Raw genomic sequence first — 18510 nt, 5'->3', positions numbered from 1 at the left:
AATGTATTATAGTAACACCAGAGTTTAGAGTAACAGAATCTCCTTCAGTCACTGACACAGACACTTTTACTTTCTTAGCAAGCACACCTGAAGGACAGAAACCACTTTACACTCAGATTAAGTATCTAGAGTACTCCTAATTAACAGATAAATGTATGCAAATATATTACATTAAAGGCATTGAAATGTAACAAGCCGAAAATGAAAAATCTGGTAATGTTACCAAAGACTATAGAATACACGAGACATGTCACTCGCATAGTTTTGAATAAGGAAATGTGTAACGGTCAATATGGCGAATGAAGCCCCGCCTACTAGTACAGAAGCCAATCAGCGATCGCTGTAGACTGACGATTTTTGGGGGGAGAAACTCGGACCAGACTGGGGCTTTTACATTACAACAGTTTATTGATCAACAAACACACTGGAATCTCAGTGAATACTTGAGATTGAAATTACCCTTTGCGCGATGTGATAATATCTCAATGTTTTACCCTTTAGCAGTCACAAGACTGGAAGCTCAGGTTTAAGGTAGCACTTATCACAAAGGGGCAAATAAAACTGACATTTAGCCTACAATCCTTGCACAGCCTACACTTTATCTGTTGTCTCTCTATTTTGGTAGTACCCAATTTAAATGTGAGATTTTGGAAACCAGATCTAAATTTAGCAGGAACAGTTTAATAGAAAAATATTCTAAGTGGCAAGGGGTGAACAAAGACTGAATATACAATGTGAGCGGTCTGGTGCGGAATAAAACCTAGCCAGAGCAGGATTTTAAAAAATCAGTCCTGTGCAGACCTCTGCCTTGGTTTCCTCCGGGTGCTTCAATTTTCCCAACAGTCCAAAGACATGTGTATAGATGAATTAGGTAAACAAAATTGGCCTTTTGGAGAGTGAGAGAGTGTATGGGTGTTTCCCAGTACTGCGTTGTGGCTGGAAAGGCATCTACTGTATAAAACATATTCTGGCATAGTTTGCGGTTCATTCCACTGTGGTGACACTTGATGATAAATAAGAGACTAAGCCAAGGGAAAATAAATGAACGATATTTGCAACTATCTTCATTCCTTTACTTAAATTCACAACAGACTATGCAGCACCAACATATTTTTGTTCTTTTGCTAATTTAATTTCTTCTTTTGTCGTCTTTAAGTCACTCAAGATAAAAGCATATATCAAATTTAATTTAATAGACCCTTTTCACATTTTCGTGTTTCTCAGTGGCATACTCTGTCATAGTTGGGTAAACTTAGAGTGAATGGTAAAGCACAACAAATCTTTTTTTTCTTTTTTCTTTTACAATCCTGTTTGCTGAAATAATAATAAATAAAATAAAAACGCCACAATGGTGTTATCAAGACTATCAGAAAAAAGGAAAACTGATAACTGCAGCCAGAAGACAGAATAACATCAAATTTACTGTCCTGCCTTAGACGCTGCATTAAAAACGCCTCGCGCAAGTGGCAATTCGTTTTTTCTTATTTGACACAAAGATGACATAATACATCCATAAATGCTCATTCAATCCATTAATATTTCTTCGGCATAGTCCCTTTATTAATCTGGGGTCATCACAGCAGAATGAACCGCCAACTTATCCTGCATATGTTTTAGGCAGCGGATTCTATTCCAGCTGCAACCCATAACTGGGAAACATCCATACACACCCATTCACACTCATACACTTCAGACAATTTAGCTTATCCCATTCACCTATACTGCATGTCTTTGCACTTCACACAGAAATGCCAACTGACCCACCCGAGGTTCAAACCAGTGACCTTCTTGCTGTGAGGCGATCGTGACGCCAAATGTTCATACATTTTTTTATTTTATTTTTTTTAATAAATTAAAACATTAAAAACTTTCATTGAGTTAAGATAATGATGACTGTTAAACACGTCATAACATGCTTGTGAAAAGGGTCCATAGTTTCAGATTATTGTATACTGTAAATTAATTTAAAACTGGCACCGGAAAATGAGATGTGAATATAAAGAATAGTGACCAATAATTAATTTGATCATTGTGGATTAAAAAAAAAATTCATATGCTGTATTTAACTTTAGCAGATAATAATCTGAAACTGAAAATGTCTTTTGATAAATCATTCATAACTTACCAATTGGAAGCCACCAGCACAACAAGAACAAAGCAAAAATGTGAACCATTTCCTTTAAGCGTGTTTGACTTTTGGAGTGTTGACTTTTGCAAGCGTGTTTGTAAAGTGTGATTATTCGCTGAAGCCCAGCTTCTTCATCTGGTCTGTGAGTCCTCCCACAACACACTCTCAGAAGTAAAGGTACAAAAGCTGTCATCGGAGTGGTACGGATTAACTTTTGCAGCTTTTAGGTGCTATTCTGTGCTTTTTAAAGACCAAAATATATTTTAAAGCGCAAATGTGTACAGATAGAGCCTTGTATAGTTTACAACCACACACTCTGAACACATGCTGTATGCAAAATCAGTAATGCAGTGACAATCTTATGTCATAATGTAATGAATCTTTTAATAATAGATTTAATAAAGGGTTTGTAATCATGCAGAGGTAATTAATGGAAAAAAAAAAACAGAGTTGAAACTGTCAGCTATCTCACTTTGTCAGAGGTGTGATTATTAGCAACTCAACGCGAGTCAAACTGAAACCTGCTGTGGTTTGATCTTCTTTAGACGCACAATAACCTCTGGTCAGGTGAATTCTGGACAAACAGACACTAAAAGATGATTTCCTGTTCATCTCTTCTAACAGAGCTATTTTTTGATAAATACCCCAGAAAGAGTCAAATAATCAAAGCTAACAGCCAATGTAAAGATTAATATTGCAAATTGTGACTTGTGTTTCTGTCTGTTTAAGTATTAAGTGAATGTTTGCTTTAATTCCTAATGACCAGTTAAAGTCACCAGTTTCAATCTGATAGCAATAGCTTAGAAATATAGAAATACGGTGTTTACATGAATCCTGTTCAGTCCAACAAACTTCATAATAATAATAATAATAATAATAATAGTAGAATAATTTGTTGCATTGTATTTAATGCTTTCTTAACGCTCAAAGCACTTTAGATGTAATGTAGTATAATAATGGTACATTAATAGCTGATTCGAAAAATAGAATCATAAATCATTTTATAAAATTCAAAAAGATTAAATAAAGCAGGTACGAATGAAAGGTATAGTTCAGTATCGTCAGCGAATATTATTATTATTATTATTTTTTTTATAAAGAGGTTTAAAGGAAAATTGAGCCCTAAGGACACGAGGCTCGTCCTCATTAACGACCTTAACACTGAAATACTACAGATCATGTCATTATACAAATGTGTGTTCTTGAAAACCACCAATCATTACTTGCACTCACATACCAATCTCATTGGTCCAATAGTATTAAATGTGACATTTAAGCTAAATAAATCAATAAAAACATTAACATTGTGTTCATTTTAAAATTCAGAATGAAACTCTGTGTGTCATGGTAATCCCTACCATGTTTTTTTAACATACCTCTTACATTTTACATTTACCTAGCAAAGTGTGATAAAAATACTTTCTTTTTCACTACTGGGTATTTGGCGCCAACACTATAAACAACCTGTTTATTTATAGCATACTTTATCATGTAAATAGCTAATGTACATTTATACACACAGTAAACTCAAATAGATTTTTTTTTTTTTTTGTGGTTACATTTCTAAGTGCTGTTGGTTAAACTTATAAATACAAACAAAATGATTACAATAAATTTATAATAATAATATTACACCAAATATGCAAGGACAAAACAAAGTAGTTTTCCCAACAGTCCAAAGACATGTGTATGGATGAATTAGGTAAACAAAATTGGCCTTTTGGAGAGTGAGAGAGTGTATGGGTGTTTCCCAGTACTGCGTTGTGGCTGGAAAGGCATCTACTGTATAAAACATATTCTGGCATAGTTTGCGGTTCATTCCACTGTGGTGACACTTGATAAATAAGAGACTAAGCCAAGGGAAAATAAATGAACGATATTTGCAACTATCTTCATTCCTTTACTTAAATTCACAACAGACTATGCAGCACCAACATATTTTTGTTCTTTTACTAATTTAATTTCTTTTTTTGTAATCTTTAAGTCACTCAAGATAAAAGCATATATCAGAAAATTTAATTTAATAGACCCTTTTCACATTTTCGTGTTTCTCAGTGGCATACTCTGTCATAGTTGGGTAAACTTAGAGTGAATGGTAAAGCACAACAAATCTTTTTTTTCTTTTTTTTTTTTTTTTTTTTACAATCCTGTTTGCTGAAATAATAATAAATAAAATAAAAACGCCACAATGGTGTTATCAAGACTATCAGAAAAAAGGAAAACTGATAACTGCAGCCAGAAGACAGAATAACATCAAATTTACTGTCCTGCCTTAGACGCTGCATTAAAAACGCCTCGCGCAAGTGGCAATTCGTTTTTTCTAGTTTGACACAAAGATGACATAATACATCCATAAATGCTCATTCAATCCATTAATATTTCTTCGGCATAGTCCCTTTATTAATCTGGGGTCATCACAGCAGAATGAACCGCCTACTTATCCTGCATATGTTTTACGCAGCGGATTCTATTCCAGCTGCAACCCATAACTGGGAAACATCCATACACACCCATTCACACTCATACACTTCAGACAATTTAGCTTATCCCATTCACCTATACTGCATGTCTTTGCACTTCACACAGAAATGCCAACTGACCCACCCGAGGTTCAAACCAGTGACCTTCTTGCTGTGAGGCGATCGTGACGCCAAATGTTCATACATTTTTAATTTTATTTCTTTTAATAAATTAAAACATTAAAAACTTTCATTGAGTTAAGATTATGATGACTGTTAAACACTTGTGAAAAGGGTTGTGAAAATGCTTGTGAAAAGGGTCCATAGTTTCAGATTAATGTACTGTAAATTAATTTAAAACTGGCACCGGAAAATGAGATGTGAATTTAAAGAAGAGTGACCAATAATTAATTTGATCATTGTGGATTAAAAAAAAAATTCATATGCTGTATTTAACTTTAGCAGATAATAATCTGAAACTGAAAAAGTTATGGAACAAAATCAATGCCAAAAGTCTTGAATTAAAAAGCTTGTTGAATATCACAAACTGAAAAAAATAATACACCGTATTAACAAGTTCTTGCATTTTAATGACTTGAATTCCAGGGTTTGTATTTTTAGGTCCTGAAATTTAACATATCTGTTTATTTAAGCTTTGAATATTTCAACGAAAAATATTTCAAACACGTTTTCATACTTAAAAATTCAATAATTCATATTCAATTTTCAGATTTCACTTACAAAATATTCAATGCCCTTTAAAAATACGATGTATAATATTCAAATGGTAATTTTCAGTTAATTTTATTTCAGTTCAAATATTCGCTTCCATAAATTCAGTGGATCAAATTCGACTGTTAAAATTCAACATTACATCCGGGAACTGCAGGAAAAGCAATAGACTGCAGATTGAAGATCGCCAGCTGCTCTAGCTTTCACCAGCAGGTAGAGATGGAATAATGTAAGATTTTTAACCCAGTAAACAGGCGAGAAAAAGGCTATTAAAGGCACAAAAGTAGCATTTAATATTAATATCAATGCTTTGGACATTATAAATGATAAAAAGTATGAGTAAAATGCGTAAATGAGGTTTTAGTCATCTATATTTGCCCTTATGTAACGGAAGCCAGCTGGTGATCGCGTAAATCTCAGTTCTCCGATCCAGTGACAGACGTTGTTCTGCAATCTTATCGGAGCTTGTCTCCCATGCCAGCTCGCTCCCTGCTCGGACCGGTGCAGTTACTTGCACATAAACCGTCTTTTGATGAATATGATGTTACACATTTTCTATCTTTATTGACTCTTTCTTCCATAGACGTGAAGTATTATATTGAAAGAATATAAACGTAAGAGAAACAGGAGAGGAAATATTATAATAATACAAAATAGATAAACATTGACAGGGCTAAGAACAATTACGAACAAAGATATTCAAAAGCAGAGAGATTTTATGAGAATGTCACACAAAACAGTTTACTTAGAACTGTTAAACAGTGCAGGTATGATTTAAGGTTGGTTATGGATGGGGCGTCTGATTTAAAATAATTTAACAAAACGTGCGAATGCATTAAAGGAGCGTCTTCAGTTATTATTTAAACGCAGCTATGTCTGGATTGGGATAGGTTATATAATTCCATTATTTAAATTATGATTGTTAATATTAACATTTTATGACGTGTATTTGGGCTATTGCGCTTAAATAAGTCATCCTTCTAAATTAATATTTCTATCCTTTTTATCACTCTGCCTGTCTTTCTCTTCTTTTTTTCTAATTATTGGGGTTCTGCCACGGTTAAACGTTTGCAAAATGTCTTAGTTTGTCCAGAATATTGTTTTATTGTTATGTAGCCTATAGGCGAGAAAAATGTATTAACGCAAATGTGGCAATGTCGCAGCCAATTATAAGTAATAAAATGAGTCGCCTGTGGTTTGATAATAGGCAGTTATAACTGACTTTAATTTGTTTTCAGTATTAAATGAGAAAACCAATATTTATAACTTTTCAGCAACCGTTTGTATTTTATGATTAGCAATGTTGATCTTTTTTGCAGTTATTAAACATATAAACTTATTTAAACTGGTTTAAATTTAATATAGTTGTCACTTCAGCTAGTTTCATAAGATTAATGTTCAGAATGCGTGGTTTGACATGCGTGGTTGAGGGGTTCCTGCAAAGCAGCTCTGTTCATCATTATGGAATCATTACTGAGCTGTAATCGCCATCTACTGGAGAGAATGTATTTGCTCATTTATTCTAATAACTCTTTTCGGCAAGTCTGTTTTATGATTTCACAAAGTCAAACCATTATGTTTTTATTTTATATTTTGAGATGGTCATATTTAAATAAACAATTGCTAGGGTAGCTAAGTATTTTTTTTCTTGTTTTAAAAAAAATCAGTAGCCTATAAAATCATAATTTTTGCTTGACAAAGTTATTGGTTTAGGATTCTGGATGCATTTTTGCTAAATGAGTGTTGGATACTCTCACACTAGTTAAATCAATTATATTATCAGAAATGACAGATATAAGAAATCCATTAATATTCATCACTCTTTTTACAATTATACAAGCAATTTCGCGCCGAAGTCAGCTCCACTTTCGGAAATGGTAAACAGCAAGGTGTTATTCATATAATCCCAAGCATGACATGTCATGATAATAATCGAAACACTCTTGTAGGCTATTCCTATGATTAGCCAAATGTCATGACTTTCACTTTTATTTTACATTATTATGCACAAGCCCAGATATCACCTGAAACTTTGTAAGAATTCCTATCATATATTGGCAGCCATCCAGCATCTCTTAAGTATGATATGCGGCGCTCTGACCGGCCACCGGAGCTCGCGGCCACTCGTTCGACTTTGTCGTGTGCAAGCCACACCGCACATGCAAAAAAACGTCAATCATTTCATTCATTCATCAATTCATTCATTTTCCTTCTGCTTCGTCTCTATTTTAGAGGAAAAGCAATATTCTGGACAAACTAAGACATTTTGCAAACGTGGCAGAACCCCAATAATTAGAAAAAAAGAAGAGAAAGACAGGCAGAGTGATAAAAAGGATAGAAATATTAATTTAGAAGGATGACTTATTTAAGCGCAATAGCCCAAATACACGTCATAAAATGTTAATATTAACAATCATAATTTAAATAATGGAATTATATAACCTATCCCAATCCAGACATAGCTGCGTTTAAATAATAACTGAAGACGCTCCTTTAATGCATTCGCACGTTTTGTTAAATTATTTTAAATCAGACGCCCCATCCATAACCAACCTTAAATCATACCTGCACTGTTTAACAGTTCTAAGTAAACTGTTTTGTGTGACATTCTCATAAAATCTCTCTGCTTTTGAATATCTTTGTTCGTAATTGTTCTTAGCCCTGTCAATGTTTATCTATTTTGTATTATTATAATATTTCCTCTCCTGTTTCTCTTACGTTTATATTCTTTCAATATAATACTTCACGTCTATGGAAGAAAGAGTCAATAAAGATAGAAAATGTGTAACATCATATTCATCAAAAGACGGTTTATGTGCAAGTAACTGCACCGGTCCGAGCAGGGAGCGAGCTGGCATGGGAGACAAGCTCCGATAAGATTGCAGAACAACGTCTGTCACTGGATCGGAGAACTGAGATTTACGCGATCACCAGCTGGCTTCCGTTACATAAGGGCAAATATAGATGACTAAAACCTCATTTACGCATTTTACTCATACTTTTTATCATTTATAATGTCCAAAGCATTGATATTAATATTAAATGCTACTTTTGTGCCTTTAATAGCCTTTTTCTCGCCTGTTTACTGGGTTAAAAATCTTACATTATTCCATCTCTACCTGCTGGTGAAAGCTAGAGCAGCTGGCGATCTTCAATCTGCAATCTATTGCTTTTCCTGCAGTTCCCGGATGTAATGTTGAATTTTAACAGTCGAATTTGATCCACTGAATTTATGGAAGCGAATATTTGAACTGAAATAAAATGAACTGAAAATTACCATTTGAATATTATACATCGTATTTTTAAAGGGCATTGAATATTTTGTAAGTGAAATCTGAAAATTGAATATGAATTATTGAATTTTTAAGTATGAAAACGTGTTTGAAATATTTTTCGTTGAAATATTCAAAGCTTAAATAAACAGATATGTTAAATTTCAGGACCTAAAAATACAAACCCTGGAATTCAAGTCATTAAAATGCAAGAACTTGTTAATATGGTGTATTATTTTTTTCAGTTTGTGATATTCAACAAGCTTTTTAATTCAAGACTTTTGGCATTGATTTTGTTCCATACGTTTGATAATGTCTTATGATGTAAACAACATTGCGATTCTCCATATTCAATTAGTTGTTTGAAAAAATAATAAAAACCATAACAGTTAATAACAGAAAGAAATAAAGTGAAGGATGTGACCAGTATTTAATAGCTAATGTACATTTATACACACAGTAAACTCAAATAGATTTTTTTTTACATTTACATTACATTTACATTACAGTTACATTTCTAAGTGCTATTGGTTAAACTTATAAATACAAACAAAATGATTACAATAAATTTATAATAATAATATTACACCAAATATGCAAGGACAAAACAAAACAGTTATCTGTGCAGAAAGTAAGCGTTGAAATGAAACCAAAAGGATTGATGAAAGATGAAAGCTGAGCTCTTACACTGGTTCTAGTAAGCCTATAGGCTAGATACTATCACCGTCTTTTAGGGACATTGTAATAAACAGCCTGCATGTCTGATTTCTGCAAGGAAAAAAAAAAACTCAGTCAGAAATCTTATGTTATAACAACAGAAAATGTATAGGCCAGTCTATATTTCTCTCTAAATTACATTGCTTTTCTAATAATAATGATAATGTATTATTATACTATAAAAATAATTTATTCAGTATAGGCTGCTAATCCCAAACACATGTAGAACCAAACGTGTTTTACTCCCAAAGTTGATCAGGGGCCTTTTCAGAAAGGAGGTTAAGTGAAAACTCGGAGTATTTTAACCCTGAAATGAGAGAAACTCTGGGCTTTCAGTTTCAAAATGGCAGGTTTGTTAAACTCGACAAAGCAGAGTAAATTAAGCCTGTTTCTGAACGAGAGGTAACTTTAACTCAGAGTCAGTTACCGTGGTCACTTACTCTGTGAATCTAACCTGGTCAGGGGCAGGTTTTATTCTCTAAACTCTGAGTTCTTGTTGGTCTCCTCCCCTTTTTTAAAGATAAAGCGGTATTTCTCACCTTAGCCTTACGTTTCCACCCACCTATTTTAATGCTCATTTTGGAGATGTGCATAAAAACGATTGATGGAAACGTCATGATACACAACTTTTTTAAAATATGCATAAAAAACCCGCACATAACTGAGTAGGATAAACTTTTATTCAATAGAAAAGATGCGCATAAACTACAATGAAAACACTTTTACTGAACAAATTTCATCATGTACATTTTAAAAAAGGTTTGTTTTTTGATGATGAAAATGTGTGTGAACGGACAAACCAGCAGGCTGAGCACACTGTAACACATCTTAAATGTTGTTTTGCTCATTCATTCTAAAAATCCTTAACCATTTCAGTATTAATGGTTTTATTTTATTAATGACCTCCAGAGCGTCTGGAGCATGTCAAGAGCTTCTGTTCTCCGCGTCTCATGGCTTCAAAGGCCCCCACATGTTCATTGTGTGTCAGCATTGTCTTCTGAGGCGCAAGTACATTTATTAAACATAGAAAAGATTGACGCTGCCGCAGCTTCTTCTACCGCAGTAAATTCAGCTTTTACTGTTAATATTTGGTGCCCGTTTAATCAGGAAGTGACGATTTTGTTCTCTTTGACTCGTTGGATGGAAATGCTGCTTAATTGGCACATATCTTTTATGCGATAATCCAGTTTTGCACATAAATTTAATTAATAATATTCGATGGAAACATAGCTATTGCCTACATTTCCAGTCACACAAAGAACAAAGTCGTGGACGAGAATGGCTTGTCCTTTTTTAATAAATAAAGCTTAAATTCACTGACCTTCAACAGGGACAAGTAGCCTAGATTAATTAGGCTGGCTTGTGTAGCAAGCCAGACTATTGTTATCCTATTTTTCTTCTGAGACTAAAAATTAAACTCTATCTCCTCCTAGAGCTTTCAAGCTATGACCACCAAACTCACACCAGACCTCCAAACTGGTTTGACTCTGGTTGCTATATCTTTTCCAACTGATCCGACTTTCGGTTTTCCGAAAAACGTCCCGGGACCGTCGGAAAAATCCCATTGACTTAACATTGGACCAAACTTTGTGACCTCATAACTCTGCATCAGACTGTCCAACAGACTTCTAACTGGGCTTATTTAACTCAGACTACCTAACTGCCAATAACTGATGAGCTTTTAACTTTCTGGCCACACCCTAGCAACCACTTTTGGGACCCTAGAAACTCTCATTGACTTTACATTGGGTCAAACTTTGTGAGCTCATAACTCTACATGAAACTGTCGCACAGACTTTTAACTGGGCTCATTTAACTCAGACTACCAAACTACCAATAACTCATGAGCTTTTAACTTTCTAGCCACACCCCTAACAACCAGATACGGCACTCTAGCAACAGTCCCATAGACTGCCATTATAGAGGTTCCGATCGATATCGTCATGCTGCAGACATGTGTTGCTTTTAACTGTTCATACTGGCAAATTCAGCTGGAGAAGAAATGGTGATCTCTTATGCAAGATATTGCAATAGTCACTCGTAAAATCTGCGCTCCATTGATAATACCTTTTTAGTTGTGGTGCGCGCGCTTAACTCTGAGTTGGTCTACTCAGTTGATTGACCCAACTCAGATCAGCTGTTCTGAAACCGTTGCTGTTTTCTTTTTTTATATATTTATTTATTTATTTTTATTTTTTATTTATATTTATTTTTATTTATTTATTTATTATTTATTTATTTATTTTTATTTATTTGTTTATTTTTATGAGTTATTTTATTTTTATATTATCTATTTTGTATATATATCACTCAATTTCCTTTTCTACATGTTATCACTATATTTAAATTGTTTTATTTATTTATTTTTTTAAGAGTTTAAAACTAAAAATAATAAAAATAAATAATAAATATGTGGTTTTTATAAATTTGACTGCTGAACTGCTCGTAGATTGGGGTCGTGGATATATTAAATTATTACGTAACATTACATTTATTAAAATTTGATTTTATCATATATTAATAATATTTAATTGTTAAAATTGTAATAGCTTGACTCTGACTGTATAAAATAGGACAGATAGCAATATTATATATAGATTATAGATATTATTTAAACATCTATATATTTATTGTGGTCCTGCAAGAGTTCTGGGGGCCTAAGCGACTGCTTGCTTAATGGTTAAATCTGCCCATGAAAAACCATCACTACACCCGTTACATAGCAGGAAATGGACTGATTAAAAATGAAAAACAGGTTCAATGCATTTTTTATAGACATGTATTTTTACTGTAATTATTTAAGTAGCTTTTTAATGATTTTTTTTGTTTTTTTGTTACAAAAAGAATTCTGAAACATTTATATAATCCGCAACATGAAACATACCTTTTTTAAAATGCAAAGAATTTGCAAAATGGCATACTCGGGCTTAGTATAGGCACATATGTACGTAAAAGCATGCTTAAACTGTTCTTTTGATCTGTTCTGTATTTAGTGGTAAAAATGATGACAGTTGGCCAAGTGCTGTTCACTGACTCTCTGATGCACATCAAGCACAAAACTTCAATCAGCAAACTTTAACTGCACTAACTTACACTGCACCAACGTATTGCTAGATGTCATTGAAGTTTCTTACCTTTTTTCGTGATTTTTCTTTACACAATGTTGAATCAGATTGGTCTTCCTCACAGTTATGAACTGCATTAAACAGAGATGTGTTAAAACAATGATGTCAATAATATTTGTGAATATTTTCTTTAAACATTTTAGACCTAACCTGTTTTTCTACATTTCTTGGAGATGCAGCACATCACGGCAGACACTAAAATCAACAGAGACCCAACAGCAGCACAAATCCACACAATGTTGAACAGATGCAGATCCTCATCTGTAATAGATAAAAATAAGTCAATGATGAAAATGAATCTGTCTGATCGACAACACAGTCAAACAGCTGCACTGTATCCCATTCACCTTTTTCTGCATGCGACTATTGTGGGTCAAACTATGTTGCAATTGGTGTGAAAATTTACAATCACAAGAACTGAGACGAAAAAATCAAGTGATAGGATTATGCTTTAAATAATTCAGTAACATACTGTAGTGAAAAGTGAGGTACATTTGGCGTTGTGCTTTCTTTTGAACAGTTTTATATATTTTTTTAATCATTTTTTATTTCTTTATTTTTTTTCTTACTGTTGATCATCAGTCCATAGTTTCTGGCTTTTATGTGAAGTGTTATATAAAGTATTGTGTGTGTGTGTCTAAGAGAGAGAGAGTGTGTAAGAGAGGTCTTTGTGCTCTTATCTTAATACTATTGGGTTCCATTCTATCAGCCCAATTTTGGTAAAAAGAAAAGTGCTCAATCAATCATTGGGTTATTATTATTATTATTGACACTATATGCTCAATTTAACCCAACATTTAGGTGTCAATAATTTGCTCAAATTGGGTTGAAATGGCATCCAGCATTTTTGAAAGATTTTCACATTGCAAGATCTTCTTTAAAATTGAGTTAAGCTTTTCTCTCCTGTTGACTTGCAGATCAAAAATGACCCGTGCACAATTTTAACAGCAGGCCAAAACTAAATGAAAATAGTTTTTTTTTTTATCTTTTTTTTTCCAATTTTTTAAAAAAGTTTTTTTTTCCAAACAGAAAGAAATAATATTTTCTTTTTCATATTTTCTTCATATTTTATATACAATGATTGCCATGCCAGCTAAACCATTTTTACACCACAAAAACTAGGCACACACACACACTCTCTCAATAAGAATCTGCTGCTTTAACATTTATGGATACTGTCTTGCTAATCTTTTTACACTTGTATTAATAATATTATAAAATATAAACCTCTACTTTAATCAAAAATAGAGTTTGCAATAAAGATGTTTCCTCATTTAAATTAGATTTGAGGATTGAAAATAAGATTAGCTCCTTTATTTTAATTGATTATTTTTACAGGTTTTAGGAAGGCAGCGTATTATTGACACTTTTGGACACAGATTATACAGATTTCTAAGACTGACAATAAATTGTTCATCCATCAAACCTGAACAGTCTTAATTGGAGTTACAGATTATAATCAACAGAGTAACAGACTGGGAAATTACATTTCATTTGCTTAAGTACAATCTCAAATTGTTTTTTTTTTTATTGTTTTTTTTATCAACAACGCTTGTTTAATATTTTTAAATATTTTATTTTTTAAACCCAATGGTTGGGTTTTTCCACATTTGACCTAACATTTGGTTATAAGAATCCAGATAGTTTTTTAGTCTAGACAAACATTACATCCATTTTAGTGGATGTACTAAAATTAGTGCACTTTGAACTTTTTCTCTTTGAGCTGGACGTTTTATTCCACACTGGCTCCTTTCCTCCGTCCACTCATTCATCGTCTGTAATCAAAACTGTAGTTGAATATTTTGTCACTAAAATGCTGGGTTGTATTAACCCAATGTTGGATCATAAATTCATTCATTCATTTTCTTTTCGGCTTAGTCCTTTTCTTAATGTCGCCACCGCAGAATGAACCACAAACTGGTCCAGCTTATGTTTTACGCAGCGGATGCCCTTCCAGCTGTAACCCATCATTGGGAAACAATCATACACACACATTCACACACATACACTGCAGTCAATTTAGTTTATTCAATTCACCTATAACGCATATGTTTGGACTGTGGGGGAAACCCACACCAGCACTGGGAGAACATGTAAACTCCACACAAAAATGCCAACTGACCCAGCGAAGCTTGAACCAGCGACCTTCCTGCTGTGAGGCGACAGCACTACTTACTGCGCCACCTGGGTCATAAATTGACAAACCCAATGTTGGATTTAATTTTTTTAATTAAATTTAAATCTTTTTTTAAACCCAAATTTTGAGTTGAAACAAATAAAACATTAGAGCTGCGTATATATAAATAACAACCTATTGCAATTATTATGACTTTTTTTATTGTGGTGTATTGTGTTTACTGTGAACTCAACTTTGAGTCAAATATGGACAACGGCTGGGTTACATTATTTTAAATTAAAATTAAAAACAACAATTGGGTTTGCCCATATTTGGCACCATAATGCACATTTTTAGGGTTCGATTATAGCGCAGACAAAAAGAATGTAAAATACTTTCCCATAAAAAGCAGAATAGCTGCTCACCCGTTCAGTGGATGAACTGTTGAAGAGTAATACCTACTCATTGTACCCAGTTAAACAAACAGCAACAACATTTTACTGATTGTTTATAGTAGTTTAACAATCATGGGGTTGAATGTTAAAATCAACATACCTGGACACGGCTGGCAGAGTGTGTTGATGTCCAGATGTGTGGTCTGGTTGCTGATGGTGTTGTTGATCACACAGCTGTAGGTGTTGTTATCTTGATATTCCACCTCCAGAGGTAGAGAGAGACTGATGCTGAGATCAGACACACTGATGCTGGACAATACACTGTTTCCTTTGTACCAGGAGAGACTCACAGCGCTCACATTCACCACTGAACACAACACTGAATAATTATACTGGGATGATGAACACAGAGAAGAGTTGAAGATGAGGGCAGGAACAAGCAGACGTGCTGGAAAACATGAGAATAGAGATTTTCAGTACAGAGTTTGAGTGTAAATTGTTGAAGAATTTGTGAAGGATTAAAGAACTTTACTCGCCATGAACAGAAACATTGAATATTTTTGATGGCCATTTTTTTCCGCTTATATCAAGATTATAAATTCCCGCATTTTCAGATGTGATGTTTGTGATGGTCAGAGATCCAGTCTGTCTGTCCATCTTAAGTCTGTCTCTGAATCTGTCAGTGCCATCAAATGTGGAGAAGATTTGCTCCTTAATGCTGATTTTAGCTATAAGAGTGTTTTCGGCTCCAAAACTCCACAGCATGTTCTCCCAATGTATTATAGTAACACCAGAGTTTAGAGTAACAGAATCTCCTTCAGTCACTGACACAGACACTTTTAGTTTCTTAGCAAACACACCTAAAGGACAGAAACCACTTTAGACTCAGATTAAGATTCTAAAGTACTCCTAATTAACAGATGAATGTACGCAAATATAAGGCGTTGTAATGTAACAAGCTGAAAAGAATAATCTGGTAATGTTACCAAAGACTATAGAATACACGAGACATGTCACTCGCATAGTTTTGAATAAGGAAATGTGTAACGGTCAATATGGCAAATGAAGCCCCGCCTTCTAGTACAGAAGCCAATCAGCGATCGCTGTAGACTGACGATTTTTGGGGGGAGAAACTCGGACCAGACTGGTGCTTTTACATTACAACAGTTTATTGATCAACAAACACACTGGAATCTCAGTGAATACTTGCTTCACAGACATAAGAAATATATCCACATAAAGCTTAAACTCTGTTTTATAAGTGCACTTGCTTCATTTAAAAGTAAAGTTTTTTGATTTTGTAATCTGTATGAAATGAATACGAGGTACAGCCCGCCTGTGAAATGCACATCACTTCACAGCAACTACTCGAACACCCACAAACTTACAGAGTTGCTGTCATTTCTGCCAGAGATTCACTATCAAGACCAAGTTGTGAATTACGTCAGAAGAGCAGCGCGATCAGACGATCAATATCCACAGGATAATAATGTGCATCAGCCATAAATGAGGTTGGTGTCATGATCTCCTTCTTTTTGAGTGTGCATGCACATTAGCTCGGACAACCTGAAAATATTCTGATTTTGTTTAATTCTGGCGTTTAGAAATAAAACCTATGAGACCTATGTTTTTGTTTAGATGTATTGGTGATTCCAAATCTGCATCGTAATCGTAAGCTTGACTAACAGTTTTGAAGAATTTGATGTTTCCCCATTCAAGCAGAGTGCCCGAGCATACTGACTTAGAGGCATTTAAAAGATTGCCGCAGGGTGAAATTACTTGCCTTAAAGGTATTTTGATGTTACAAGTCTTTTTAATATAGCTCATTTAACTAGCAAATTTACCTGGTTCCCCTCTGTTCATCAGTTTGCACTTGGAAGCCATGTACAACAAATTCAATACACTGATATTTGCAATGATGGCTCAGTGGTTGGCACTGTCGCTACATAGCAAGAAGTTCATTGTTTTGAGTCCCGACTGGGCCAGTTGGAATTTCTGCATGTTCTCCACACTTCATGTAGGTTTAGAGGTCTGCATTCATGTACCACAGGACCCAACCAGATTTCTTGCGGTGTGGGAATAAATTTCCCTAAAAATGCGGTAGTGGTCGGTGTTATGATTTATGTTTTCTTTCTGTCTTTTTTTTTCACCCTCCTCTTCGTTTGCTCAACCCTTAGGTTTCTTATTGGTTTATTATTCTGTCCTTCATCATTATGACGCTGTCCGGTTCCACCAATCCCAGGACGAGCCGCAAGGATTTAAAGCCCTGTCAGACCAGTGTGTGGTGTGCGCCCTGCCTCGGCGGTACCCTTTGTGCTCCATGCAATTTGTTTGTGCAAATGCTTCATCTATTTTGTGATTGATCTGTTACTGTGATAATTCGAGTTTGCTTGTTGAACTTCGTTGGCTTTAAGTAACATAGTATGATGGTTGTTGTGTGATTCTAAACTAATTTTCCAATATTGAGTAAAAGCTTAAATAAGAGTAACTGATCCTTGCCTCATTCTTGATCTGTCGCACACATTACACCTGTCTCACTTAAATGTTACAGCATCCCACTTTAACATCATAAACACGTAACAGTCGGTAACTCTGGTGTAATTTTAATGGGATCAGGCTGTAGAGTCCTGACGTTATTTCAGAATAGCGTATCTGTGATTTCCTCATTCTAATAGGCTACTTGTACAAGATGGCACCGGTGAGCTTCCGATTTGCAAGTGTGTGTGTGTTCATATCCAGTCGCATAGAACTATGACGGAAGAGATGAAGGTTTTTCTCTGCGTTGTTAAAATCATTATTTTATTATTAAAAAAGAAGCTTGACTCAAACATGGTCATGTGAAGGTGATTTCATTTTGCTTCTGCATAACACACAATTAGGCAATCTCTCTTAATATCAGCCGAGTCTGTTTTGCGTCTCTCAACAGACAACAGTACAAGCTTTCAACACACTCACACTTTACAACATGCATACATGCATATGAGATGTATAATATCACAGATTGTAAATTTAAATATTAGTAATAAAGTAGCAATAGGCGAGGCAGTGGCGCAGTAGGTAGTGCTGTCGCCTCCACAGCAAGAAGGTCTCTGGGTCGCTGGTTCGAACCTCGGCTCAGTTGGCGTTTCTGTGTGGAGTTTGCATGTTCTCCCTGTCTCCACGTGGGTTTCTTCCAGGTGCTCCGGTTTCCCCCACAGTCCAAAGACGTGCGATACAGGTGAATTGGGTAGGCTAAATTGTCCGTAGTGTATGAGTGTGTGTGTGAATGTGTGTTTGTGGATGTTTCCCAGAGATGGGTTGCAGCTGGAAGAGCATCAGCTGCGTAAAAACTTGCTGGATAAGTTGGCGGTTCATTCCGCTGTGGCGACCCCGGAATAATAAAGGGACTAAGCCGACAAGAAAATGAATGAATGAATGAATGAATGAATAGTAGTAATAATACAATAAAACTTCCTTAAAATATATTAATTTACTACAGCATTAGCATTTCTTAGATATTAATCAACATAACGCACACAATTAGGCAAACTCTCTCAATATCAGTTGAGTCTCTCTTTTGCCTGGTA

General features: G+C 34.6%; 1 protein-coding gene across 4 annotated transcripts in view; it reads right to left on the bottom strand.

The window, feature by feature from the left end:
• Positions 1–28: 28 nt before the first annotated feature.
• Positions 29–18510, bottom strand: part of LOC110437711 (CD48 antigen) — a 49937-nt gene continuing 31455 nt past the window's right edge. For 2 of the 4 annotated variants that reach the window (XM_021469544.3, XM_073937152.1), the window contains exons 2-7: positions 15481–15804; positions 15105–15392; positions 12584–12694; positions 12443–12504; positions 9279–9359; positions 29–87 (exon numbers count right to left, since the gene is read on the bottom strand). In XM_021469544.3, coding sequence (XP_021325219.1) covers positions 9312–9359; positions 12443–12504; positions 12584–12694; positions 15105–15392; positions 15481–15709 — 738 coding nt within the window. In that variant the 5' untranslated portion in view covers positions 15710–15804 and the 3' untranslated portion in view covers positions 29–87; positions 9279–9311. Of the gene's footprint in view, positions 88–8998; positions 9360–12442; positions 12505–12583; positions 12695–15104; positions 15393–15480; positions 15805–18510 lie in introns of those variants that run through there. The other 2 variants (XM_073937151.1, XM_068216413.1) reach the window with 2 other exon arrangements.

This window comes from Danio rerio, chromosome 22 (assembly GCF_049306965.1).
Source record: "Danio rerio strain Tuebingen ecotype United States chromosome 22, GRCz12tu, whole genome shotgun sequence".
Taxonomy (NCBI): Eukaryota; Metazoa; Chordata; class Actinopteri; order Cypriniformes; family Danionidae; genus Danio; species Danio rerio.
This window is presented reverse-complemented; position numbering and strand designations above follow the sequence as displayed.